This window comes from Alosa pseudoharengus, unplaced genomic scaffold, assembly GCF_046254945.1.
Source record: "Alosa pseudoharengus isolate Yale_2024_CS ecotype anadromous, Long Island Sound unplaced genomic scaffold, YU_APseudo_1.1 YU_APseudo_1.1_scf_8, whole genome shotgun sequence".
In the NCBI taxonomy this organism is placed as follows: domain Eukaryota; kingdom Metazoa; phylum Chordata; class Actinopteri; order Clupeiformes; family Clupeidae; genus Alosa; species Alosa pseudoharengus.
The window spans coordinates 36,066,001-36,093,521 of NW_027468870.1; the positions used below are offsets into that span (position 1 = coordinate 36,066,001).

Here is a 27,521-nt window from a genome sequence, read left to right on the forward strand (position 1 = left end):
AAGGGCACTTCAGCCGTGCCTACTGGTCGTGGTTCGAACCGGCAACCCTCCGGTTACAAGTCCGAAGTGCTAACCAGTAGGCCTCGCTGCCAATGACCTATGACCTCCTTGCAAGACAAACCTGCAGAGCAAGGCAAATTTGCTAACAGGTTCATCTGGGTTTTTCCAGGCCATAGGTTAAAATAGTCAATGACCTTTTTCTTATCTTAGTCAACGTATGGTCTCCTAATTTTGAGATTTGAGAAAGATTCTTGAAAGGAGTCAAATCTTATCAAAATTGTTTGGTGTAAGGTGGCCATAGGTGAGTTGGAGTATGTCAGGAGTATTAGAGTTCAGTGAAAACACACCATCGCTGACAGCTCAAGTGCCTTTTATTGGGACCAATGAGGCATCCATTATCTCATGTGTATGTATGGCATTTGCTACAAAAAAAAGCAACAAAACAAACAAAAATCATGTCTGAGGGCATTAAATACACAGTGAAAAACGCAGGGCGGCTAGACACACACGTGGGGGTGTTTAAAAAAAGGGCTCAGTCCTCGTCATCCCAGTCTTTCTTGCCCTGGGGGGCTTTTGGACCTCCGGCAGGCTTTGCCATGATTATCTGTTGTAAGAAAAAGGAGAGGTGTTAGTCCATTTGCAGATGATACAAGACTAATGAAAACAGTAGCAAATCCCTTAGTGTAGACTACACAATGCTCGCTCATGTCCACCGTTATTCTCCACACTGGCTGTTGTGTTTACATTTAAACTCTCTCCTCAGAAGTAGCTTTAAAAAATATATAAAATCATTTGAATTACAGCTTTCATGGATACGGATGGATATTCCCTATAAGTACAGGTCAAATGTAAGAAATTATCATCTCTCTGATTTGATCACATTTAAGGTTCAAGTTATTAGCCAGTGTGAAAACATCTCCAGAGTTGTGTGAGAGCTCAAAACAGCACAGTGTGTCTGAAAGGCAAAGCTGTTTGAAGGCTACCTGTGGAATAATTAAAAACGGTCTTTTCTATACGTGCAGCATGCATTCACACCGTGCTTTAGTCCACACCCCAAAGTGGAAAGGCTATGTTCAAACTCTATGTTCAAATTTAGTTGAAGATTACACACACTCAGGCATAAAGATACATGTTAGCACGACATTGACATTTCATCAGTACATTCACAATTTAGATATAGCCTAGCTTTTTTAAAACAATGCCGTTGAAATAAACCTACTTTAACGTTTCAAACCATAACATCCATTAACTCTTCATGTAAATATCAGATAAGACACGTGACCATGCCAGAGAAACACCAAACACTAGTTAACCATGCAGAGTGCTTCTTTCCCCCACTCCACCCAAACACACGCAGGTTAGGTGCACACTTCTAGCAGCAGACCCAACCACCTTTTGCGTTTTTTTCTCCTGCTCTGTTTATTAATGACGCGTGTCAAATTGATCAGGCTCCTCATCCCACTCGTCTTTGTCCCAGTGGCCTCTCTGCTTGGGCGCCCTGGGGCCCCCTGCTGGCTTGGCCATAATGATCTGACACATCCAAACACACATTAAAGTCTTAGAAATATGACAGAGCGCAAGTCACAATTCACTGCGTCTCCTGAGAAGGACATTAAGATTGAAAGGAGGAAGACGGCCAACATTTTTGTAAGATATGTAAGAAACGACTGAAACCAGAAGACTGACCTGGTCAACACGAAGAACAGTGATGGCGGCGTTGGTGGCCAGTTTGATGCCCCAGTGTTTCACCACAAAGGGATCCTGGATACCGGCCTTCACCATATCCGTCAGTGCAGGCCCCTCACCCTGAGAGAAATGGAAAGAGAAAGTTTGTTTGTTTGTTTATTGTAAGGCCATTTAGCAACTATGGCTATTTAATGGCCAGAGCATTGTGTGTTAGAGATGTTTAAATATGTTTTTTAAAATCTATGCTAGTAAAACATTCTAAAATTTTCAAAGGTGGGACCTTAAGAAAGAAAGAAATTAATCATAAAGTAAATTTAAAAATGGCTAAAACAAGCAAGTAAGCCATCGGCAAAAAAGCTCAAATTTTATTCAGCTTTTATCGTGGAATTCACCTCGATGTCGACGCCCATGTTACGCTGTCCTTCATGGTGAGCAGCGTAGAGTTTAGAGATGACCTCGTTGGCCTTCACTCCTGAATTTTCAGCCAGGGCTCTGGGCACCACCTCAAAGGCCTCGGCAAACTTTTTGATAGCGTACTGTTCCAACCCCGGGCACGACTGAAATACAAAAGAACAGCGACCACAAAACCTAAATTACCATCAATCCTCTGGATTGACACAAACAGGTTACTGGGCTGTGAGGCGATAAGATGCCCCAGGCTGTGGTGTATGGCAGTGCTAAAGTGACTCACCTCTCCATAAGATGTGATCTGTTTGGCCAGCTCAATCTCAGTGGCTCCGCCACCAGGCACCAAGCGTTGGTCCTAAAATCAATCCATCACTTTAAATTGGTCTATACTTACGCACACTGATAACCAATGCTGCAGTCAGCAGAGATTTGGAGGACAAACACATCTACAACCACTAATTTAATCTCTTTATGTACACCTGAAAATAATGTTCAACAACTCTTCTGAGAAATGTATGACACATGATGTAAAATTAAAGAGGTGCAGCTCACCCTGACAAGAGCCTTGAAGGTGTTCACTCCATCAGCAACAGCTCTCTCAATGTCATCCATCAGGTTATCTGTGGAGCCCCGAATCACTACAGAGGCAATGGCGTTATCTTCCTTCTCTGCACAGACAAGTCATGGGGCATCCATCAGAATGAGCACATTTCAAGTTAAAAGCTGCAGACCACTTTTGTAGCTTTAGGTTTGGATCCTTAAGGCTCATTTATGCTCAACAATAAAATACAGAAATGGAGGAAGGCTTGGTGAGTTAGTACTTGGCGTTCATTTAGTCTGCATCCTGCACATTTTCTAACAGCTGACATATACAGACAAAGTGTTTGAAAGGGCTGTATCTAGTTTCATACAGGGAGGACATTCGCATTGGCCCCAATTGAAGGGCAGTGAGGGTCATACCGTGTTTAAACACAACCACTTGTGTGTCGCCCACTTCTGAGAGGTAGACACTGTCACAGCGGCCCATTTCCTCTGGTGTGGGTGGCGTCTGCAGAGAGAGCAACAGGTGAGTCTCACACAACCCACTTGAGTTTATCAAGAACACAATGACAAAAAAGCGAACTTGTAAACATAAATTGACAAAGCAACGGAGCTTTCGGATATGACGTGACAGCAGCACTGCTGTACTACGCAACCCATTAGTTCCAATGGCCTTCGCTGTGTAAGGACAGTTTGTTTATGCTGCATACGAGCAACATGCAATGATAGCCCGTATCAGCCCACAAAATTGACCATGGCACGCTGTGGCATTTTTTTTTGTTTTCACTGAACAGAGTGGCCAGGTTAGCACAAATCGCTTTGAATCTGAAGGGACCATTGGCCATTCCGCTCTGACCTCCCCATGAGGAGTTTAGAGGTGTTGAATGTTGAGATAAAAAGACTTACCACTCTAGGCAGTGCAACTGCTCCAACAGTTTTGCATAACCTCCTCAGGTCCCATTTAGAGTTAAGCCTACAGAGAGAGATGACAAATGTTACCAGAGCTAAGCTGATGAGGCACATCTAAAATGTGCCGTCCCGAAAGGCTCACCAGAGAACACACATTCTGTATAAAAGACTGACAAAAAAACAAATACATCAAATGTACTGCACAGTAAAATCAGTAGATAACAACTACTAGACAACATTTTCATTTCCCTAAGCAGTGAACTCTCAATCGTTTAACAGACAGTAACCTACTTGGTCATCATGCCTATACAGGTCGGTCGTAGCATAGTTAAAACATTACGGCTTCCGTTGCCATTGCCTGATAATCTTAACATTAAATAAAACTGACGACAATGGGTTGATGTGCTCTTCGCTCACCTAACCACCATGAGGTTGTATTTGTTGGCGTAGTGTAGTGCCATGTCTGCAACCTTGCCCCCGGTCACCACCACATTCACGCCGGCGTCAGCAACGGCCTTCACGTGGGCCTCCATCATGTCCTCCTCTCCCTTACTGAAGTCCATCAGCTCGCCTGCATTCTTGATCAGCACTGTGCCCTAAACAAAAGGAAGCAGACGAGCACAGGCAAATGTCACATACACAACAATTTAAAGTGCAAGTCAACAGCAGCAAAATGTACTTTGGACAAATAGAACTGCCTTGGCAAAGTGTTTTCTGATTGCTGGCATGTATTCCATGCTGTTATGACAACCTGAGGGTGATTAGATACTAGGCCATGCCGTGTTATGCTATGCCTGTGATATGGGTAAAGAGTTTAATTGGTGACGTTAGAGAGATTACCATAGACCATGAAAATAAAACAAAACTCTGCGAGTTGAAGTACAGTCGACTTAAACATGATTTTCCAGCTGGTTCGCCTGAATTACTGTAAATTCAAACAGCAGCTGAGAGTAACTAAGAAATCACAAAACAGCAAGGTGCAATTGTCAGCAGTCACCTAAACTGGCATCAAAGTCACCTAAACTGACACTTATCAGGACTTCTCTTACTGACGTGTGAAAGGCAGGACATTAACTGCTGCATAAAACAGACACCAGACAAAGCCAAAGCTGCAGTGCTACCTCTGGTGGACAAACTGTGCAATGACATGGTAATTCAGTCCAATGATAAAGATATTTGGCTTTCCTTTATCTAATAGTAATTTAAAAAAGAAAAAGAAAGAGATAAGCCATTGTAAAGTGCAATACTTGACAGATCAGCAATTAGCTTCCAGTGGTTGATAATTTTGGTTGAATAGGCTGACTTATTGGTTGGGCTCAAGTTACATGGTTAAAGTTAAAGCGATGGTTCGGAGTAATTTCACCCTAGGGTCCTTTGCACCATGATCCCGAGCCAAACACCCTCCCAGAACCTGTTTTCCCTTGGTCGGACTCTGGTCGAGTAGCGCTGTCAGAAACTAATGAGTTTCTGCAGTCGTAATGGTACCAACTTTTATCTCGTAAATTACCCCACTAATAATGCCCTAAATGGTACGAAACTTCTACAGTAGTACAACTATGTTCTTTACTCATAAAACGAGGCATTGTTTGTAAACACACCAGGAGTTTATTTAAATAAGACTTGCCTGATGGATGCTACTATCTGCTACTATACCGCTGCGTCGACGTTACTTCCGTCATTTGGGAAAAGCCCATAAAAGTCCTAGCATGAAGCATGCATAAGGATGTAGATCCAGGCATGAAATAATATTTTGTTCATAATACCAGTTTGCAACAATTATTAGTTAACACTAAGTTGTAAACACTTCGGAAAAAAATATTAAAAACTGGATATACCAAAAAACGTTGATGTAATCGCAAACTAGTCTCTCTTGTGACATGGATGTGCGCAAATAGTTTTTAATAGCCTATTCGACTTAGAAAAGCTTCGTTCACCCGATGCCAGTTACTGATCGCAATTTCAAAGTTCGGGAAGGTTCGTTCAATCTTTTTTAAGTTTTAAGTGCAGTAGCCTATCCCCTTTGGAATTATTATGAGGTCCAGTAGCCTATCCCCTTTGGAATTATTATGAGGTCCAGTGCGTGGGATCCAATCCAGTGGGATTCGGACGTGCTTAAAAAAGAAAAAGAAAAAAAAAAACCTCAGGCTAGATTTTTATAGATGGTTATGAGGAGAAATATGAGAGAGAAATTTGATCATTGATCGTTGTTTTGGGACGTTAAGCCTTTTGGGCGTCAGTGAAGGAGATGCTGAAGAAACATGCCGTCACGTCAGGTAAAGTTCATAGACCTAATATGACTTCATGCTAAATATTTTGAAGGTTCTTAGTAGGGGTGTAAAGATTAACCGATACGTATCGGTATCCGTTTTTAACGTGTAAGATACGGCTACATCGATATGTGAAGCCCCGTATCGGAATAAAACTGAAATGAACCGGTCGTTATATCGATTTACTTGTTACAAATCGGTTCATAACCTTTTCTGCTCGCTTAGACTCTGATTTACGTTGCAAGCAGCGCGTTCATCCCACTTCCTGTTTTGAAACAACACGTGGCACGGATTTGTGGGTAATGAAGTTCGTTTTGGGCTACACTCATTGCCCAAAGTAGTCAAAGAACTTCATTACCCATACATCTACTGCAACTTAAGCACGTGACAACTCGCACTCTGTCGGTGTTTGACAGTTTTTACTCTTTTGTTTGTCAAAATCTAGCGCGAAATTAAACATTCCTAAACGGCAACGATAGTCTGTAGAGTAGCCTTACGGTGTGTTTCCACACAACGAAATTTCGCGTCGCTCTCATTGAGGTTGAATGGAGACTAAATTCGCCCTAGTTGGGCGAAATGAAAGCGAATCGCAGAGGCAGGCGAAACAAAGTTGGCCAAAGTTTAACTTTATTTAAATGAGGACCATTCGAGAACCAATCAGGTCCGCGTCTTTGTGTTTGGAGGCGGGAGTTACAAAAAAGTCTGACCAAGATGGCGGAGACTACCTGAGCTGTAACACGAACATTTGTATGTGATTAAAATGTTTCTACACGAACATTGGCACTTGTATCAACACGAATTGTGGTTTATGTGCCACACGAACTTAGTCAGAGCACATACACCACTAAATAGACCACTATATATGTTAGTTTAAGCACTCGATCTTTTTAGCTAGCTGACAGGCGAAATGCTAGTATTTTAGGACATTGGATTGCATTGTAAACCTAGCTAGACAGCTAGGCTACATGCTGCAATACAGGTATGAAATATATTATGTCTTATTGACCTTGTTGTTTCTATGAACGTGAATTGTTGTTTATAGGCAACATCAACTTAGTCGAGGCATAAAGACCCCTGGATATCTTCATTAAGTACTTAAACGTTTGAATTAGCTGATTAGCCTAATTAGCTCGCTTGCCACCACTGGCTAGACACTGCAGTCAAAAGGTTAGCAGTTTCGCTGTCACGCCCCCGAGGCGAAATTTCGCTGGCCGAAAATCGCGAGGTGTTTCGCTGTGTGGAAACACACAGTTACGTTTGATGAAGGGATTTCCTTAAAGTTAAAGAATAATTTGACCCTTGCTGCTAAAACGATGTAGGCTACAAATTATTATTATTTTGCTCATATTCACTCAGACTTGATTTTATTTTGGTATTGTCTTACCTCAACAATAGGCTACAGCTCCTTGAAAACAATCAGATATAACTCTAAAAAATCTATAAAGTCTATAAAAATGTATTTTTATGTTGTATTTGGCTGCTTTGTTTGGCTGAAATGACATTTCAATATAGTATATGATACAAACCTCAGTTTAGATAATCATATTCACACATTTGTATTTGCCTAATTGACATGACCATGATAATTGATAATATAAAATTAATGTGCACCTTAAGCAAATGATAAAAAATCTTTCAGAATGCTTTCCATTCTTCAACTGCATCGAACTGCATCGAATCGCATCGCATCGAATCGTACTGAATCGTTTTTTATGAACATGTATCTTTTCTTGTATCGAATCGTGCCCATGTATCTAGATGTGAATCGTATCGTCTTTTACATGAGAGATTCACACCCCTAGTTCTTAGTGATTATGGGGAACAATATGAGAGAAATTTGGTGATCACTGATCGTTGTTTTAGGACATTAAGCTACGTTAAGCTTTTTGCTTAGGCTATAGCCGTTAATGAAGAATAAACGCTTAATGTCATCTTTGGCCAGGTGTAAGGTCCATCAGACGCGAGGCCCTGAGCGACGGCCCAAATTTTGCTGTTTTCATGAATACAAAAATCCGGTGACCCTCCCTCCTAGACTAAAAAAACCTCATAGCTGAAGAAATTTTGCAAAATCAATGTGTAAGCCGCGGCTAATAGTTGGGAAATTACGGCATAATACACAGCATTGATTAATCTACATCTACCTAAATGTGCATACCACAACCTTTCTAGCATTCTGCAGCTTAGAAGGACATCTTCGTTCTTGAGAAAATCCACATTCAGGTTCAAATGTTGACAAAAAGCAAAAAGTCTCCTTAAAGGTTGTATCAGAGATGGCGTGGTAATGTCACTTCTGTTGACGTTCAAACAAAACAGAGAGCTAGCTCGCTACTTCCTCGGGAAGAAATAGGGTTTTTGGAAATGGATACAATTTCAACTCATACAGCACACTGATTCACGCTGCTTCTTTAAGTCCTGCACTCAACACGCCCCACCCCTCTGTACATAGGCCACTCATACAGTTTTGGGTTGCGCATGTGCGCAAGTATGTGTGCATTCGTGCAGTTGGTAGAGTCATGAACCACGCCGAAATTGTAACTAGCGCATTCTCTGCTAAGTTTGGTATCATCACTGTCAATCGAGGCAACCAAACTATTCAGAGAACTTATGGCAAGATGGCTAATTGAACGTTAGAACACGCCTTTTTTTTTAATCAGTACATTACAGGTTGTCTATTAGCTTCTACTAGTGCAAGAGGATAACATTAGGCAAATGCGAACACTACCGTTAGATCATATAACACTGATCGTTTTCTCCTTCAGTCACAATGGATTATGAAACATATTTTCCAAAGACCCAGAGGAGAAGCCTCTTGGTTAGCCTACATTTAAGGTTGCTAACTTAGAAAACACGTGGGGAAATGAAACACTCCGACCAGTGTGACTAACTTATATTAGCTATCCAGTTATCAACCAGTGCTGCTTTGACGAAGCAGAGAGCCAAGAAAAGATAACTAACGAAAACATGTAGGAGAGGATAAAGAGAAAAGCTGTTAATATGCTTAACTACTACAGAGAGCCAACTGTAGATAGATGCAGATACAAGCACAGATGTAGGCAAGCCTAGACGACAGAAGTAGAATTCTAAAGAAAAGGGCATTTTATCAGCGAACATATCATTGGATTTAATCCAAAATGCCTGAATCTGCCACACACAACAGTATGTAGGCCTAATCACAATATAATGCATCTGCAGTATGTGCCGTTATAAGTAATAAGACTTATTTCAGTTATCCAATTTATTTAACTTCACTTGGTTGAAGTTATTTAACTTCACTTGGTTTCCTTATTTTAGCCTATTGGTGATATATTGGTAAAATAACAGAAAAGGCTAATGGACCCTCCCCAACCCCCTCCCACCCCCATGAATAATCGTGATTACAATTTTGACCAAAATATTTTCGCCATAATCGAGCAGCACTATTCATTCTTAGACATAAATAAAGCACATCAGTAGTTTCCTTGCTAGTGTACTTCACTTACCTTTGTCTCGGTCACCATGCAGTCAAATGGACAAGAATATGCAGCAATCTTGGCGTCTTTGACAGTTGTGACGTCTCCCTCCGTTTCCTTCTTGAAGACCATTCCATGAAGCACAGAGGAGGAATGGAGTCCACTGCCCTGGATAGTCAGAACAACAAGCATGAACACAGTTTCACACAAAAGAAGCAGACGCCCAGGTGTGCAAAGCTAAATGGTCCATCCAACAACCACTTACCAGAATTTTGCACGTTCTGACATTATCCACATTGAAACTGCCAGATTCGGTGTAGACAGATACTGTAAGTAAAATTAAACTTGGGTAAGTGGCTAGCAATTTCATAGGATGAGTCAGCAATCTTGAGAACACCATGTCATGACAGTATTTTTATTTTTTTTAAACAAAACCAACAGTTTGGTACATGGATTCTTCACCTCATCTGACATGAAGTAATTAAAAAGCAACACTGAAGACTGACCCCATGTTCCTCTGAAGGAATAGCTTTTTCATAACTTAAATGATGCCCTCTTTACCGTCCCCTAAACAATTAATGTTGCAGACTTACTACAGGCCTGTGCGATGAGGTTAGCCAGGAAGTCTTCATTGCCATACTGCTTGCTCATGACAGCTGTGCGAATCATGGCTGTGGCCACGTCAATGTCACGCAAGTTAATGTCTGAGGAGCTCACACAGTTGGGTAGAATCTCCACTGCCTTCTTGCATGCCATCTCGTAGCCCTCGATGACCTGCACACAATAAGAAATTCTTTGGATTTAGAGACTTGAGAACACCCAAAATACCTTAAATGCAGAGCTTTATGAAGGTGAAAGGAAAGAATCTTCTGGCACATGTACAACCGGTAGCTATATGCTATTCATCAGCTGCAAATGTATATTATGGTTTTCATCACTACCATTTTTCTACATGAATTCAGCCCAGGAACAATAGCAAAGCCAACATAACATAACGCACTTCCATCACTTAATCAACCATCTCTGTAGAATGGGAGGAGCTGGATCCCTGCCCATGGCCCACAACTAGTGTCTGGTAGGGCAGCAACTAAAGACCTGGGGCCGTATTACAGAAACTTCCTATCTTAAGTCCTAAGTTAAGATAAGATAAGTGTAAGATAGGATTTTTCTCAATTTGGTATTACAGAAACATATCCTATCTTATCTCAGGTTAAGATATCCTAAGTAGGCTATCTAGCATCGACGTTCAGCTTTTATGTCTGTTACTTAGCAACAGATGAAACTTGTTGTTGGATCACCTCACTTCACAACTGACAGCTAGCAGCTATCATAATAATAATTCAATGTGGAGTTGATGTAACTTGATGTAACGTCGCGCTAATCCACCAATGGCTTTTGCCACCTCTGTTAAAGGAGAATTCCGGTGTGATATTGACCTAAAGTGTGTTGAAACATGATACCGAGTGTGAACGTATGTCTAGCTCATCTCGGCTTGTCCCCTGCACTCAGAAATCGGGCGCTAGTTATCCGCCTAGCCATGCAAATAAATCACTGTTTTACACCATTTACGAGTCTCAAAGTAGCTCCATACTTCATTGTTAGACTTCCGAGGGCCTTGACATTTAAAACGAGACATTGTGAACTTTGAAAAAGCACTGGTAGTTTATTTACAAGACGATTTACAGTCTATGATACAGACAGTACCTGCGCTACATATAACAAAAGAGCTGCCATCTCGCTTATTTGTAACAGTAATTTGACAGTTAGGAGAGCTGATGGGTCATCCTAAAGTTAGGACAGTTTATTTAGGATTTTGGTAACTTAGGATATTTCTGTAATACACATTTCCTATCTGGAGTTAAGATAAGAAACTGACTTTAGGATCGGCCGTTCTGTAATGACTTTTTTCCTAAATCCGATCCCAACCCTTGTTACCGTAGTTACCAAACAGATAAGATAGGATTTTCGAGTTAGGAAGTTTCTGTAATACGCCCCCAGTTCCATAGTCGAATCATCTGCCTTTGATTAATCGAGAAGTTGTTTGATCAATAAAATGCCAGAATATGGTGAAAAGATGTCGATCATTGTTTGTTTCTCAAGCCCAAGATGAGGTCTTCAATTGCCTTGTTTGTCCACAGACCAAAGATATTTAGTTCACGGTCATAGAGGAGTAAGTAAAGCTGAAAATGTTTACGTTTAAGAGGCTACAATCAAAATAGTTGCCGATTAATTTAGCCAACAACTAATCGATTACTTGAATTTATCATTGCAGCCCTAGCGTCTGGATGACCTGTACCTCAGTCACTGAGAGGCCCATCCTCAGCAGCTCTTCAGCATGTTCGAGAAGGGCTCCGGCAAACACCATGACAAAGTTGGTGCCCTCCCCGATCTCATCTTCCTGCATGGTGGATGCCATCACCAGCATCTTGGCTGCAGGGTGCTGAACCTGAAATGGACAAGTCAGTTGAAACTTATTAACCAATTAATTAATCTTCAGTGACAACTACAGCAGAGAAATGTCATGTTTTGTATCATTGCATGTACTATTCACACCCATCACATGCATTTAACGGGTTACCTCAAGCTCTCTCAGAATGGTCGCAGCATCGTTGGTAACAAGAAGTTTCTCCAGGTGGTTGATGACCATTTTATTCATGCCTAAAACAGCAAAATTAAGCAGCTGAGCAAAGGTGACAAAGCTCTGTCCACTCCACACCTTTTCAACCCAGTCACCTATCTGAACATCAAATTCTGAATCCTTGTATCAATTTATAGTATGCTTAATGAAGGCTATTCAACTGTATTTTAAGCTATTGTTTTAAACTAATGTAGTGTTATTATACTGCAAGTTGCTTTACAGAACCTTCTGCCAAATATATCATAAACATACATATCTTTGGCAAACAATCTCAACGGACTTACCATTCGGTCCATAGGCGGTCCTTGTGGTCTGTGCAAGTTCTTTGCATGCTTGAATATTACGGAATACTGCTTCTTCAAGTCCAGAATAGTGCTGAAATGGCACGAATACATTCACGTAACGTTACACATCGCATCTGCAACATGGGCTATAGCCGACCATAAGAGCAGTTCCATAAAGTAACGTTAACGTATTAGGTGGTCACACATCATAAGGCCAACGCCTTACACCCATTCAATCAATGCACCAAGGTTCCCTTGTCAAAATATGATGTCAGGATGCAAGTCAATATAGCGTAATTTCCCAGGGAATATTACAAACCAATTACAATAACAATGATCGCAAAAACGTACAAATCACTAACGTTACATGCTACACCCTATCATCCAGTGGTAATTGTTAGTCATTGTAGAGCTAACGTTAGCTAACATTGTCTACTGAGTGCTACTTTGCTAGCTGCTAGGTAGATAATATAAGCCTGCAGTTTCAAGACAACTGAGTTCATTAACGACCATTTAAATATCAAAAGACAATACTTTACAAAATAGTTCTAAAGTATTTAAATAGAACACATTATAAATATTTTTAGCCAATCGCATGTCGATGAAAAGGCAACAAAGACAGCTCGCCTATGTACTTTACGGCCTAACGTTAGCTAGCTAACGTTCTAGAGGCTTCCACATGACAGTAAACCGGCTAACACTCCCTTACAGACGCTAGGTACTGGCGATTTCCCCTCAAAAAGGGAAATTATCAGTATTCATTAACTTACCTTGGCACCATCCTTTAACATCTGAGCAAATCCCGGAGCCTTAGGTACGTGAAGGGCCATTTTTGCAGATTAATAGCCCCTATGCCACAAAATGTTACTGATGCTGTGTGAGCTTTACCGCAAGGCGCACATGCAGCTCAGGGAAGAGAGAACAGACCTCATGCATCGACAAACAAAATACCGATTTCCTTTTAGGCAACCTAGCAGAATATCGAAACATCGATTTGCTGAACCCAATCTTGTTTACAGAAAACTACCAATCTGTTGCTGTAATCACATATTGGACAATGTACACAATAAGATATGCATGTTTTAAATAACTAATAGGCTATATTGATCAAGTAGCCTAGGCTGAAATATTTAACAAAACCTAGTCGTGTGTAGGCTAGGATGAAGTCATCCTACACCAAGACTTTGACAAGATTTGGGAAAGATTCTTGAAAGATTGTAGTCAGTAGGCTACAGCAGCTTGAATTGGGGGCATTACTTAAAAGACTCCAATCTTTCAAGAATCTTTCCCAAATCGTGTCAAAGTCTTCGGATGTATGGATTAGCTGCAACTGCACAAAACTGAAACAGATCACATCAATATAAAAATGCCTACAGTTTTAGGCTAGGCCTAAAGAGATAGGCCTAAATAAAGACTCAGAAAAAAATAAGCCAGCCTTTCCTCAAGCAATTAGCAGGGTCTCTTTCTGGGCGACTGCATCACTGCACAGTTATTCCAGTGTGTCACTCAAAGCTGATTGGAGCTATGGACATTTTTCATGCCTAAAGCCATGCCATCTGAGTCATTTAATTGGTACCCGACGGACAAGGGTATAGAAGCAGCATTCCAATATTGTCAGCCCCTTATTGTCGTGTTGTAGCCTATCCAAGCAGGCACGCATTTGGGCTGTAGGCTATGGATTCCTCATCCACGGAGCTTGCGTGGGCATTTTGAAAACTCAGAGTGTAATGGCTGCAACTGTCCGAGCTTTCTAAATATAAATCTATATTTATATTCATAAAAGCTGCACCACAACGCACGACAGAAAAACTTCAGTCTTGGATTTGTGGTTAAGGGACAATAGGTAGCCTAGCCATATACGAAAGTTTGGACCAGCCCCGTCTCTGCTAGCCTACACATCATAGACAGAAGACAAAGCCAGCCAGGCAGGCAACAAGAAACTTTTCTATGTGGCCAAAAAACAATAGACCACCTAAAAACTTCGTTTCCAGCTACGAAATTCTTCTAATCTAAGCTTGTATTGTCAGGTAAGCTTGCATGGCTTCATCTTTACTGTGATTTTTCCAGATGGAATTGTTACATTTAACCTATAACTTGCCTGACTTTCCCTTATGATAGCCTACTCGCCCTTCGATTTTGCATGTTCTGTAATGTAGCCGAAGACGTGCATGATTGTAAGAATATAATAACCTATGAAAAGTCAACGAAATTCCCAATTAGGTGTCTGTCGTATCCTTCATGTCAAATAGGTGGTTGGAATAGCCTTAATAGGCCTACGAAAAGAGTCTGAGGGACATATGTGTCAGATTTTATGATATTGACTCTTTCTCTGCCAGGGAATAAATGATCACCTCGGCAAGACGAGTCTCTCCAGATAAACCTGAAGTTAGAATCGCCTTCAGTCTCGACAACTCAGGTAACGGTCAACACGTTCAAATAGAGGAGTAGGAGGTTAACCCTAACGTTTGTTTAAAAAGCTAAAAAGTTGGGCTATGAAAAAGTTGTATGCTACTTTTTTCCCCTCCTCTCATCGCACACAAGTAACAGTGCACGCACGCCATTCCCCGCACCGAAACAGCTAGGCCTACTGACCAAATCCACTACGAGCCAATAATGCCGTATCAATTTAACTTTTGTCATTCTTCGGCGGGAGGACAGGTGCTCTCTCTATTTCTGTAGACCTTCGGCATCTTAAAAACAACGTATCTACCTAGCCACACAGTCAGCAGCGCTGTCAGAGTGTTTTACAGCTATTCAGGCAAATAGCTGGAGGGCAGCTGCAGCTCTGTCTCAGCAGCATCGGGTTTCCCACACTGGTGCGTGATTCACTTGTTTGCTTTTAGAACACTGGCCTATATTTAAAAGCGTTTAACGCTGCCCCCTCCCCTTCTCTCTTTATCTCTTGCATTAGTGCCATGGTAGCCTACTGCAGTGTCTGGGTTTGGTTCTTTCAGCCTTCTAACCTGGCTGATCCTGAGGGATTCTTTTTTTTCCACAGACGTGTTTAGATCTGTAAAAGATATCATAAGATGTATAACAATATCACTAGGATGTAATAACACAAAAGTCGGTGATCTGAAAGTGCTTGAGGGGGAAATTAAAGCATTTAGATGCATTTGTAAACTTTGCACTGTTTATTAACATCCTGCAGTGCCCATAACACAGGGCCACATGACATCAGTGGATTCTGGACATTTGTGAGAACATGACATTGCTGACATGACAGCCACAAGCACTAACCACCTGTCTGTCTGTTGTCTCATGGGCATTGCCAACTTTGTTTACATGTGTCCTCTGTCAAATGATACTTGTTTGTTAATGCATGGTAATATTAGAAATGTATTTTAACCAGGCTTGCCAAAAAAGTCGCAAGTCAATACTGTCAATTGATCAATTGAATGTAGATAGATTGTGGACCTAAACTTCGATGATGAAAAAAATGTTTCTTGATATCTTCCCAGAGGTATCTGAAAACATCTAGGCTTACAGTATAAGCTTGTCCTTCCAGGCCTTAGTGCAGATGGACACAGAAAAGGAAGCATGTACATAGGTTATGCGTGTCACTTTCTACTTATGCAAATGCAGGCATAATCCACCTTGTGAAAGGGATGAAAATGTCATCACCCTGACTTTGAAATGAAATGCATGACCATAACTCCGGTAACCTCCTCCCCCTGCTCTTCTGTTCTCTCTAGAGTTAAATGACGCAGAGGAAGCCCTCCCAATCTTTCCTGACCTTGAACAGCGTCTTCAGGTAACCATGGCAATGTCAAAACAGCGAAGTACTCTACTGTCAGTAACACAGCTAGTGAGAGTTAGTAAAGCTGAGAGTTGTTTTTAAAGGACTATAAAAAATAATTTTAAAAAACTTGCTATTGCAATGGAAACAATTTTAATCACTTTAAGTGAACACAGGGATTTCATGCAACACATGTTTTGGAGATTCAAGGATGAATCTTGTCCCTCAGGCTTGTGGCTGGCTTGGCTATTGATAGTGCGGGAGCCTGGAAATAGTCTTGCTCGCTTGCGCAACCTGCTGCAATAGCCTTTTCCCGCTCATAAGATTCATGGGGAAATGACTTGAAAGTGCCCACGGGAGAGGAAAGAGGGGGGGGGGGGGGCTTGTGTGACTATATGTGTGGCTTGTGATTGATATATGTCTAAGTCCCAATATCATGAACATAATGATCTCATGCTACTTTTAGAGAGAAGCTGAACTCTTTGTGGCTGTTGTATTTAGCCCTGGATTAATGGAAGGACACACTTCAGAGTATTTATTCTTAAATGTTATAACACCATACAGGGTTGCATTACTTTGATATTCAGATTGGGGTTCTTTACTATTATTACTACACTTTGGTATTTTCACTGATAGTTGCTATTCTAAGAGTACACTGATGTTTCTGGGTCATGTCATGTGCCCAAGTCCACCTCCTCAAGCGGACCCGGGCATGGATAAGCTTACTGTGCCTGGGCCAAGCCTCTACCAAGTCTTGACTGAATGAGTAAATAACGGTGCCCAATCCAAAGAACTGACGAATGTGTAAGTGTCCACCGGTTCAATATTATTATATACAATTCTCTGACTGTACCACTGGGGGGCAGTAAAATGCTTATGATTCCAGACTGGCCAGTATGTAGGTGCTGCTGACCAAGTGCCAAATCTTCTGTCATGCAGATATTTTTATCTTCAGAGGTTCCAGTCAGGGGTGACAAATGCTGAAATGGCAGATGTCTGCCTTAAAGAACATTGATTAGAAATCTTTGTAATCTGGTAATTCGTGTAGAGTTAACTATTTTCACTTTTCTGATGTCTCACTCACAACAACAATGCAGGTTTGCCTTCAAAACTTGTTTCAGTGTTTGTTTAAGGACAGGTTTAGGAAGAACAGTTATGCTTATGCCAGAGATAGAAACAATGGTTAGGTGCATAGTCCCAACTTGAAGTGTTTGAGACCTTTGGTCAGCTTTAGCTGAGAGGACTGAGTCTCATTAACCACAGCAGGTTTAACTCTCAACCAAAACCCACAAAATATGTGTCAAGTCATGCAGTTACAATGCATGTTTTTCTACTATTCAAAAAGCCAGTCTGAAAGCTTTGCTTGTGTCCATTTCTGTGTATCTCTTAAGTGATACTGAAGCAGGGACAGTTCTTCCCCATTAAGTAATATTCTTTAAGGCTAATAAGATCCTAATGATGAGACACGCTGTGTTTATATTTTCCTGTAACCCCAGACAACCCCAGAGTACCTATAATAATCTACATGTATTGAACAGTCTACAGAGCAATGGTTATTTGGTTAAAGCAATTTTACAAAGCCGAAATGGGGCGGGAAAAAGGGAATTAGATTTGAGGAAAGCAATCTGGTGTGGAAATCTCTCAGAGTTTGCCATGACTCATTGTGAAAGCAGAAGTCCAGATGGACCAAAAAAAGAAAATGGCCATTCCAACAACAATACCTCATCATGAGTTGCAAATGATCACAGATTTACTAACATGTATTCAGTAGGTTATGCATGAATATTAAGCGAACAGCTTCTTTTTGAGATGGTTTGTAAAATACAAATGATTTAGGTATGGCACATTTTTGGATGATTGGATGATGGATGATTGAGCACTCTCAGTGCTGGTATGCATTTGGGATTAAAACACATTGCGCAATCATATAGGCTACCCAACATGGACTCTCATTGTAAAAAGTATGCATTTATTGCAACTTGAGCATCAATGAATCGTTTATATTCCTGATAAAATCTCCGGTTTTTCTTTGTAACCGGTCCTATGTTTCTTCTGTTCTCAGCCAGTACTGCCATGTCAGTCTTTGAAGGAGTCAGTCCAAGTCTACAAGGATCATTGCAAGATGGCCAAAGAATTCCGCGAAGTCAAAATAGAAATTGCTCAGCTTGAGGACAGAAAGTAAGTTGAGTGGGTGAGTGGGTGAAAGGTGAACGTTTTTTTTCCCCTTTTTCGACTAGACTGCTGGACCAGTTTCTTGGGAAACCTTTGCTCACAGGAAGTGCACATTTTGGCAGAGGTTTGGGATGTTTGACTGTCGGATGTTTCATTTGGTGTTTAGGCTACTGTTTACTGGAACTGGATTTTTGCAATGTTGTCTCTCAAATCAGGGTCAAGGTTTCTGATCAAGTTTAACCATGTAAACACTCTGTCCATCTGTCCAGATCGCATACCATAGATAAATGTTGATGTTAAAGAATTTCACAGTTTCATCCAGTCTAGACCTGTTCTTTTATTTTTCCATATTATGAAATGGAAATTGAGACATTTTAAGACCTCAAACAGATCACGTCACACTTACCCACAGAGAAAGATGTCTTTTGCTTCAGCCAGTCTCTGAACAAGCCCATCTGTTTTTTTGCTTCTAATGAAGTCATGTGTAACTCAAACACAACTGCTGAGGTCATCACACTGGCGTCCAGTTGTCATGGGACAGTAAAACAAATATTCACACAGCCAAACAATAACAGACAAGGCACTTACAGCAAGAGCATGCCATAATCTGCATGGATATATATCCTTCTGCCAATCATCTCACTGACAGACAGACAGACAGACAGACAGACAGACAGACAGACAGTCAGACAGATAGATAGATAGATAGATAGACAATGATCTCCCTTTATAATTATGTAATAGGACCTTATGCCACATTCCACATTGAATGACCAGGGGATTTCCTAACAGCTAATACTTCATTGTTCAAAAATAGTTGTGTGTAATCATGGCAGACCTATACTGTAAATATAATGGAGGTTTTCTCTTCTTATTTCTCTCTCTTATTTCTGGGTAAATAAATTTCACATTCACTGCAAAGTTTAAATGTTGTATAATTGTATTTTATGATTAAAAAGTACTACTGGAGGTAGTGGCTCACGTCATAAATAACTCATCAGTATGCTTCCCTTTTCTTTTGTTCTGTCTGGATTCCTGTAGTTTGTGTGTGTGTGTGTGTGTGTGTGTGTTTACTTGCTTAAAAGAGCCTTTTATCATAAAACCATCACCTTCATTATAAATATTATAAAAACAATATGGACAATTGGCAGAGAAATTATACACTGTTATTATCCCATACATTTCTCCCACTGATCTTATATATAAGTAGAGCTAAAATTGCCATTTCTCTGTCAGTGTGATCCTGGACTATTGTCAAAGGATCATTGACAAAAACAATGTGGCAAAAAAGCATAAGAGCATCAGAGATATCTCTCTGCTCTTATGAATATGTAGATCTCAGTGGCCAGCTAAGGACCTCATGACCATGGCTAGTAATGCTTTCCACTGAATCTGTAGCTATACAAAGAAAGAGGAAATGGCCCTGCCAACAGGGAGCACTAGTTTTTACACAACAAGATAGCTCATCACATGACAAGAAATTTTTTCCCCAGTTTCACAAAGCTCTGAATGGGAGACATGTCAATGATTGATATGAAATGATCTGGAATCCGTCCACGCTTGCCACGAAATGACCTGTAGCTCAACTCCAAAAAGCAGCGCTGTGCTCTCCCTCTGCCAAGTCCAAAGGCCTCGTGTGGAGGGAACTGCACTGCAGTCTGGCCTCGTGCCACATTAGGTCACTGCTCAAAAGCTTTGTTTACATGAGGCCGAGCTGAGAGAAAGTCCACTGCCCGATTATCTAGTGTGGGAGTTACAGTGTGTCAGCTCCAGACCTGACATGGCAGAGACTGATCATTGTTCCAGGGGAATAGTTATCTATTTATGCGGTTTTTTGTTTCGGAGGGTTATTTGAAGCACAAACATCTCATTTATGGGACACATTTCACTTCAGCGTGGACCCATTTTTTATGATCCATCATATTTTTTTGGCAAATACATGGATGTAAATCACCTATTGCTGTATTTGTTTATGGACATTTTGTACATTATTCATTTCAACTAAATTTATTTCCACTTTGGTCTAGGAACCCAATATTTGGTAAGATTTGTCTGTGAAAAGCAAAACCTGTGAGAGCAATACCTTCTTGGTCCCAATATCTTCAATACCTTTTTAACAGACTCATTCTGGCCTTTCAAAGGAAAACTACAAAAACATACATTTTGGTAAAAACAGCTTATGGAAAACCACTCATTTGTAGTAATCCACATAACTGCATCTACACGTTTTATTTCTGCCTTCCAGGAAAGAGCTACGGGGGGAGCTGGTGGATGATGACAGGATGACCATAGAGATTGCCCGGCTCAAGGAAGAGTTTCGGGTCCTGGCTGAGGAGAACCGCACCTTGATCACAGTCCATATGGAGCGGGCCCAGCAGTTGGAGACGTTGCGGGGGGTCAGTCAAAAGAGGCAGGGGTCGTCGTGACCCATGACCTCCACACGTCACTGAGTGGTGCAGCGGGGTCAGTCTGCTCAGGGACTTGTGGAGGCTCACCAAGGGGGCTTCGAAATGTGGTCCAAATGGCATTATCTGTGGCTGTAACTCTGGCATCGTCCCAGTGCATATGTTTTGTGACCACTGGAACGTCTGTCCTGTCTATATCATGTCTCATCATGTTTTTGAGTAAGGTCTTCTGTCAGCCTGGGGCCATCCCAGCACTGGTTCCTGACAGCATTGTGTCAGATTTCATGTATTTCTTCCAAAATAATCATATTTTAAGTTTTTCTGATACTTAAAGGTCTGGCATAACAGTAACGTTGGTTGTGAAATTGTTACTGATCAATAATTGGAAGAAATGGAAACAGTAGAAGGGATTTGACTGGTTGACACAGACATGTTTAAGAGGCATAGGCAATACTACACCAGGTAAAATGTATACTTTCTTTTCATTCGCTCCAGTGTAGCTTTGTTTGAGGAGATTCCATTCACAATCCAATCAATGTATTTGTTCTGAATTCCATCATTTACTTTGATCAGTGTACATCCTGCAGCAGGTGTTTCCCCCCCCCCCCAGGTGCTACGTATATGTTTAATGAAATCTCAAATAAATGTTCAATAAAAAGTTTTATTCTGCATCCAAATGTCTTGGAAGGGATGGGTGACAAAGTGAGGTGGAATGGAGAGACAATGTTCACAAAACCATAAACTGCATGAGAGAAATCAGTGTTTTGTAATGCTTGCCTGGTAGGCTACATTGTTACAAAAGACGCACACTGAGTTTGAAACGTGTGCTCAACTTCAGCTGCTTAAAAAAATAATCTCAACTGAAAAAGATAAGTAAAAGTTTTTCTTTTCACCCACGGGTTTTACACAGACAACAGCCAATTGCAGTGCAGACCGTGCCTATGGGGGCGGGAAAGGATAGAATCTAGTATCACATGATTCGAATGACAAGCACCTCCTTTGTTCTGATAGGGCCTGAAACAATTCGTAATATCGTATACATCCACAACAACTACAGTGTTTGGACTTTCATCGTAGTGACATGATAGGTAAGTAATGACAGCACATTTTGGTCAAAAAGCCAAGAGCGTATCCGTGTCATGTATGTGGGGTTTTTTTTGGTGAGGAAGTAAAAGTTGTCCCTGCCCAACTTCACCCTTTTAGCGAGCGATCGTGCGCCCCAGAAACATTTTTACGCGTAGCCTACTGTTGTGATAGTTCATGGTGACCTTAAACAAGGTTTGTTATGATTGCACATTTAAGCTCATCTTGTTTGCTCATTCTGATGTGGTTTTTGCGTTGTGTCTTGCTTGACATGAGAGGGCAAAGAGTTCTCTCCAAGTTAAACCAGCCAACGCACTGCTTAGTCACCGTCTTTATTGCCACATTCTCGCTGGGTTGCTCTGTGTGTGCGTGTGTGTGTGCGCGCGCGATTATGTGTTGCTTGCGCGTGTGCGTGCGTGCGTATGTGAATGAGTAACTCCGTCCCTGTTGTAAACAGTTTATTACCAAACCGCCACGACGTAGGTAACTCTACACAGACATTTTGGGAATAAATAGTTACCATATTTTATTGTCTATTTAATTGTCAGTGTGCTTGATATATATTTTTGCCATTGTGTTGGACAAGTCATTCCCGGGAAAGATCGAAATATAGCCACGAGAAAAGGGAGGCAGGAAATTGCTTGTTCATCCTTTATCAGCAGAAGTGGGTGAGTCAGCACTCCACGATGTTGCGCCACAGTGTTCTGTGCATGACTTGACACAGCTTTCCCACAGTACACATTCGGTCGAGATAAGCGCTTCTTACGGGTAAGGACACGTAGCCTATACCAATAGCGAACATGGAATTTCGAATTTATTAGTACCATTCCATTAGACTTGTCTTTTTTAGGCGACTTTCAATTATTTTCATACTCTGGACAGCAGTCCACATTCATATTCAATGACTTGCTAAATGTCTCTCCACCACTGTGTCCGCAGTATCGAAATGTATAACATTCAGTTATAGTCAGGAATTAAACATCCAATTACGTCGTTGTGTTGCTGCTTTTCTTAATTACCTAGATTGGAATGGTGGCAGAGGGTAGCCTGCATGTAAAGCCATCTGCTTAATACTGGCATATGTTTACAATGTTGCAATAGCCTGTGCATTAGGCTACTGCACACCGTCGTTGTGTCATTAAAGGTCCTGTTATTGTGGGTTGCTGTGTTTGTGTGATGACTTTTGCTTGCGATTTTGACAGACATTGCCCACCATGCCTGTGGATAGCCCCCGATCTTCCGTTTTCACATTCCAGTCAGCGGTTCATAGTGACCATGTGCTGCGCTGCCTGGACGAACAGAGACGGCGAGACGTGCTCTGTGATGTGACCGTGGTGGTGGACAGCCGGAGTTTTCGAGCGCATCGCTCTGTTCTGGCGTCATGCAGCGACTACTTCAGTGCCCGCTTCTCCAGCCACGGAGAGGCCGGAGCGGTCATCAGTTTACCCGATGAGGTGAGCCCAGGTGTAGGGCCAGGACAATCATTTAGGCCATTACTCTCTGATCAGATGTGATTTACCGTTTGCAAAACACATTCTGCTCTCAACTGGTGACATTGTGGTGGTCTCTATTTGTAATGTCACTGCAGTGAATATTATAATGATTATTTTTTGTCTGTTTTAAAGGTGACTGCGGAGGGGTTTGAGCCTCTCCTTCAGTTTGCCTACACAACAAAACTCCTTTTCACCAAAGAAAACATCCTGGAGATTCGCAACTCTGCCACCGTTCTGGGCTTCAAGAACCTGGACAATTCATGCTTTGAATTTCTCATTCCTAAGTTCTTTGACAACACCAAAAATGCTACCGACACACCGAGGAAACAGTGCTGTCTGAGGAAAAAATCCCCTAAGCCAGAAAATGAAACCTTTGCTTCAACCACAGACAGCGATGCTGATACCAACAAAGCGACCTCACACATGGCACTGGATGAAGAGGAGCAGCAGGTTGAAACTACTTCCAAACTCCTGGATCCTCCACAGCAAAGCTACGATGATGCCTGTCCAGACATGGACACACAGACGGACTATTCTCTTCTGTGCAAGTACCGCAAGTTTCAGATGGCATGTATGGAGGCCAGTGGCCCCGAGATGGTTTCCATGTCCGAGGACGGGTTCCCCTTGAGTTGTGTTCCCTGCACTAGCAGAGACGACGCCAAGGATTTGGAAGAGCCCACATCGAGCAAATATGTCCCTGTGACAGAGGGGTGTGACTTTCTCACCTCGGGAAGCTTGAAGCCTCCTCTCTCCCTGGGCGCTAAGGCCTCGTGTTGTGGCGAAACATCCGGGTTGAGCTGTGGGGAATCTGTGGGACCCAAAAAGGTGAAAATCGAGGACGAGGCTGAAGAGATTGCGGAGGCTGGCGATGGTGTCGGCATCGTGTCGGAAGACGAGGAGAAAGTTGTCCTCGGAGAGTCCCACACAGCCAGCGACTCCAGGGCTGACCACCGCCCAGGGGACCCGGAGAGCACGGGGCAGCTAGGCAGCGAGCGGAGTACCATCGAGCAGGAGGTGGCCGAGCACCTGGCCAAGGGCTTCTGGTCAGAGCCTTGCCCATCGACGACCAAGCCCTCGACTGTCCCCCCCAACTGGCTCAAGCAGCTGGACCTGGGCATCAACACTCAGGACTGCCCCTTCCTCCGTGACCTGGGGGCCGTGGGCGCCCGAGTACCTGACTGCGAGGAACCCAGTCAGGGGGCCCAGGGCAGCCCATACGTCTCCTCTCAGAACTCGGGCGAGGACTCGGACAGCCTGGACACGGAGGGGGACAGCGAGTTCTACGGCAGCGAAAGGGCATGTGAGGTAAATGGCCTCTCCAGTTTTTCTTCTCGTTTGGCCCGCTGTCTCTCTCATCAGACTTCCTGTTGTCTCTGAGTTGTTCCTGTAGAGGGGTGTTGGTGAGTCAGTGGAGCCGAAGAGGAAGTGTCAGAGCAGAGTCCAGGCATCTGTTTGCATCTTTCTTTACACTCTGAAGTGAAGTCAGACTACTATAGGCTATTTGCTCAACAACTAGTTTTCATTGCTCGAGGAAAGCTGTTGTTTGATAGGTTTAGAACAGAACAGATACAGATACACAATACAATAGAACACTTATCATATGCTGTATGAAATACACACAATTATATTAATCAGACCCTACAAGTGAGTTGGACCTGTAAGCTATGACTCATCCAGTGCCAGTCTAGTATAGCGGTCTAGAACTGCTTGGATGCTGATTTGTATCGGTGAGACTTGAGCTATTTATGGTCCCTTGCTTCCCAAAATCTTCCCACAACTGTGCCAGAAAGAGGGTGGGGAAACAGACAGAAGGCTACTCGAGAGAATGACAGGCACAGGAGTCGAGCAGTGCAGGAGGATGATAGGAAGTGGTTTTGTATTTTTGTAGAACAATGTTATTAGCTGTTAGACAGTGTTTTTACACCATGACCAGGCCTGCCTTTTGGTTTAAATAACAAGGCATCTAGGGCAGTACCTCCTATGCTGCAAGTTAAACATTCACTGGACCCAGTGATGTGTGACAACTGTACTTGAGAATTTAGTTGCAAGCATGGCATGTTTGGCGGATGAAGGAAAATATCCAAGTAAACACATATAATCGTGCTTGAACTTATCTCCGGGTCTTTGTGTCTGTCTTTGGGTAATAGTGTAGTGGCTAAGGAGCTGGGCATGAAATAGGCTGAAAAGTTGTGGGTTCAATTCCCAGCTTCCACTGTTGTGCCCTTGAGCAAGGCACTTAACCCTGAGTTGCTTCCGGGACAATGGCCCTTGTAATATAATTGACATGTAAGTCGCTTTGGATTAAAAAATGTATCTGCTAAATTAATAAATGTAAAAAATAATAAATGCCTGACTTTCCTCTTACTATTCCACTACTCTGCCATCGGCCCTCAGCTCCCATTCTCTGTTGAGCGGATTGCGTCTCTGAGCCGGAACGACTTCCAGCAGATGCTGAAGCTTCAGTGTCTGACGCGGGAACAGCTGGATTTTGTGCACGACGTGCGACGGCGCAGCAAGAACCGCATCGCAGCACGGCGCTGCCGCAAGCGGAAGCTGGACTGCATCCACAACCTGGAGTGCGAGATTGAAAAACTGGTGGGCACAACCAAAGTTTCTCTCTCTGTTTTTTTCTCTCTCTCTCTCTCTCTCTCTCTCTCTCTCTCTCTCTCTTTCTCTCTCTCTCTCTCTCTCAATACTTCAGTCAAAACATGCTTACATTTACAGTAAGACTTGACGCACTTTGGCCATGTTTCATCAATTGTTTACCTGGTACTAGAACAGATAAAAGTGTGCAGTTTCTTTAATCAACCACTTGTTTCCTCTCCTTACTTGACTGTTGACTAATGTGTGTGTGTTTTTGCGTATGTGTGTTTTTATGTGTGTGTGTGTGTGTGTGTGTGTGTGTGTGTGTGTGTGTGTGTGTGTGTGTGTGTGTGTGTGTGTGCTTGACCTGCGCAGAGGACCGAGAAGGACAAGCTCACCTCTGAGAGAGACCGGCTGAACCGTCAGCGGCAGAAGACGTGGCTGAGCATCTCGGGCCTCTACGAGAGGGTGTGCAGCGAGGCGGCGCTGAGGCCAGAGCAGCTCCAGGTCCTGGCCAAGTACTCCCCCTCCGCCTGCCCGCTCTTCGCTCTACTCTCCCCGCTCAGCTCCACCTCCGCCCAGCCTGAGGCGCCACTCGAGGCCCAGGACCCAGTGTCGGCCTGCTCCTTGGGCCTCTTTCAAGCTGGCAGCTGCGGCGAACCCTCCAGCCGCTTTGCGATGGATGGCGGATCGGGTGAGGGTCAAGCTACTCCCCGGGGCCTAGCTGCCCAATGCCCCCCACCCGCCTCCACCTACTCTGGGATAGGCTTTGCCTGCTCCACAGAGGGGACTGGTCTCAGTGCCTTCACGACCATGCGTCCTGAGCCTGTCAGCAAGCTCATCACAGACAAATAGCCTGCACAGCCTACTGTTCAAATGTTTGTCAAAAACAAGCCCTGCAGACTGATTGAGACTGCATACAATGCTGCTGCAGGCTGGGAAATATGTTTGTTTTACATATCTGCATTACGTTGAGAATATGCCACAGCTTTTTCATGAAGAATGAGATCACTACCATGGGTTTAGATACAGTGTATGTTTGTGTTTCTGTCTTTTTGTATAATGCACTCTTTCTCTAACAAATGTGGTTTGTTCCAGTTTTGAGAATTAATATTGTGTGTGTGTGTGGGGGGGGGGGGGGGGGATGCGTGTGTGCGTGCATGTGTGCGTGTGTGTGTGTGTGTGTGGGGGGTGTGCGTGCATGTGTGTGTGTGTGTGTGTGTGGGGGGGGTGCATGTGTGTGTGTGTGTGCATGTGTCTGTATATGCTATGTTCCTGTCATCTATAATCAATTTTGCATCAGTTTGACTGCAATTATCAGTGCTGGGGAAGGTGACCCCTATGAAAATGTTGTGCTCTGAGTCTCTCCTCTACTTCCCCTGTTAATCACTCATGCGGGGCCTCCATGTTCCTCAATGACCTCCGTGACCTCCAGGCAGGCTGCAGGTGTCTCCTCCACTCTCCTCATCATCAGACAGCTGCACAAAGCATGACACTTCTTTTTCTCAGGGGCAAGAGCAGGCAGGATCAGCAGGATTTCATTATTTTAGAAGCTTGACAGCTCTCCTGACCAACAACAATAGCAGCTCTGACATCATACTATTCTTGAGTGTCTTTACCTGGCCGTTCGTTTTATGGACCAAACCTCAGAGGGTTCGGTCAGTTACAGTGTGCTTAACAGGATAAAGTGAATGCTAGTGATGACGGAATCAAGCCCATTGGTAGGACATTGACTCAAGGTCCTGTTAATGTGGCAAAGAAATGTGCTGTTCTTAAAAACCAAACAATACATTGGTGCTGTTATGATCTGTTTTTTAAAAATAGGTTGCTATGTTGTTTTGTTAATTAATCACTCTTACTCTTTT

At 42.7% G+C, this 27,521-nt stretch overlaps 3 protein-coding genes across 7 annotated transcripts; 2 read left to right on the top strand and 1 right to left on the bottom strand.

Moving 5' to 3' along the window:
- Nucleotides 1–353: 353 nt before the first annotated feature.
- Nucleotides 354–13,100, bottom strand: cct8 (chaperonin containing TCP1, subunit 8 (theta)). 2 transcript variants are annotated; one of them, XM_076275151.1, is made up of 16 exons: nucleotides 12,952–13,100; nucleotides 12,182–12,272; nucleotides 11,838–11,917; nucleotides 11,556–11,705; nucleotides 9,853–10,033; nucleotides 9,525–9,586; nucleotides 9,290–9,427; nucleotides 3,961–4,139; nucleotides 3,541–3,607; nucleotides 3,055–3,142; nucleotides 2,647–2,762; nucleotides 2,378–2,449; nucleotides 2,079–2,243; nucleotides 1,687–1,806; nucleotides 1,393–1,530; nucleotides 354–604 (listed from the first exon to the last, which is right to left on the bottom strand). In XM_076275151.1, exons 1-15 carry the CDS (start codon nucleotides 13,009–13,011, stop codon nucleotides 1,423–1,425), a joined length of 1,677 nt encoding a protein of 558 aa, XP_076131266.1. In that variant the 5' UTR covers nucleotides 13,012–13,100; the 3' UTR covers nucleotides 354–604; nucleotides 1,393–1,422. The 2 variants fall into 2 exon arrangements, with proteins under 2 accessions (XP_076131266.1, XP_076131267.1); XM_076275152.1 differs by lacking the exon at nucleotides 1,393–1,530.
- A 595-nt stretch (nucleotides 13,101–13,695) lies between these two features.
- On the top strand, nucleotides 13,696–21,168 carry map3k7cl (map3k7 C-terminal like). The gene is made up of 5 exons (XM_076275158.1): nucleotides 13,696–14,208; nucleotides 14,518–14,597; nucleotides 15,877–15,935; nucleotides 17,983–18,098; nucleotides 20,338–21,168. Exons 2-5 carry the CDS (start codon nucleotides 14,525–14,527, stop codon nucleotides 20,516–20,518), a joined length of 429 nt encoding a protein of 142 aa, XP_076131273.1. The 5' UTR covers nucleotides 13,696–14,208; nucleotides 14,518–14,524; the 3' UTR covers nucleotides 20,519–21,168.
- Nucleotides 21,169–21,487: 319 nt separating this feature from the next.
- On the top strand, nucleotides 21,488–26,788 carry bach1b (BTB and CNC homology 1, basic leucine zipper transcription factor 1 b). 4 transcript variants are annotated; one of them, XM_076275154.1, is made up of 5 exons: nucleotides 21,488–21,585; nucleotides 22,783–23,034; nucleotides 23,206–24,378; nucleotides 25,468–25,668; nucleotides 26,032–26,788. In XM_076275154.1, exons 2-5 carry the CDS (start codon nucleotides 22,795–22,797, stop codon nucleotides 26,509–26,511), a joined length of 2,094 nt encoding a protein of 697 aa, XP_076131269.1. In that variant the 5' UTR covers nucleotides 21,488–21,585; nucleotides 22,783–22,794; the 3' UTR covers nucleotides 26,512–26,788. The 4 variants fall into 4 exon arrangements, with proteins under 4 accessions (XP_076131269.1, XP_076131268.1, XP_076131270.1 ...); XM_076275153.1 differs by lacking the exon at nucleotides 21,488–21,585 and adding an exon at nucleotides 21,608–21,775; XM_076275155.1 differs by lacking the exon at nucleotides 21,488–21,585 and adding an exon at nucleotides 21,794–22,348.
- Nucleotides 26,789–27,521: the final 733 nt, after the last annotated feature.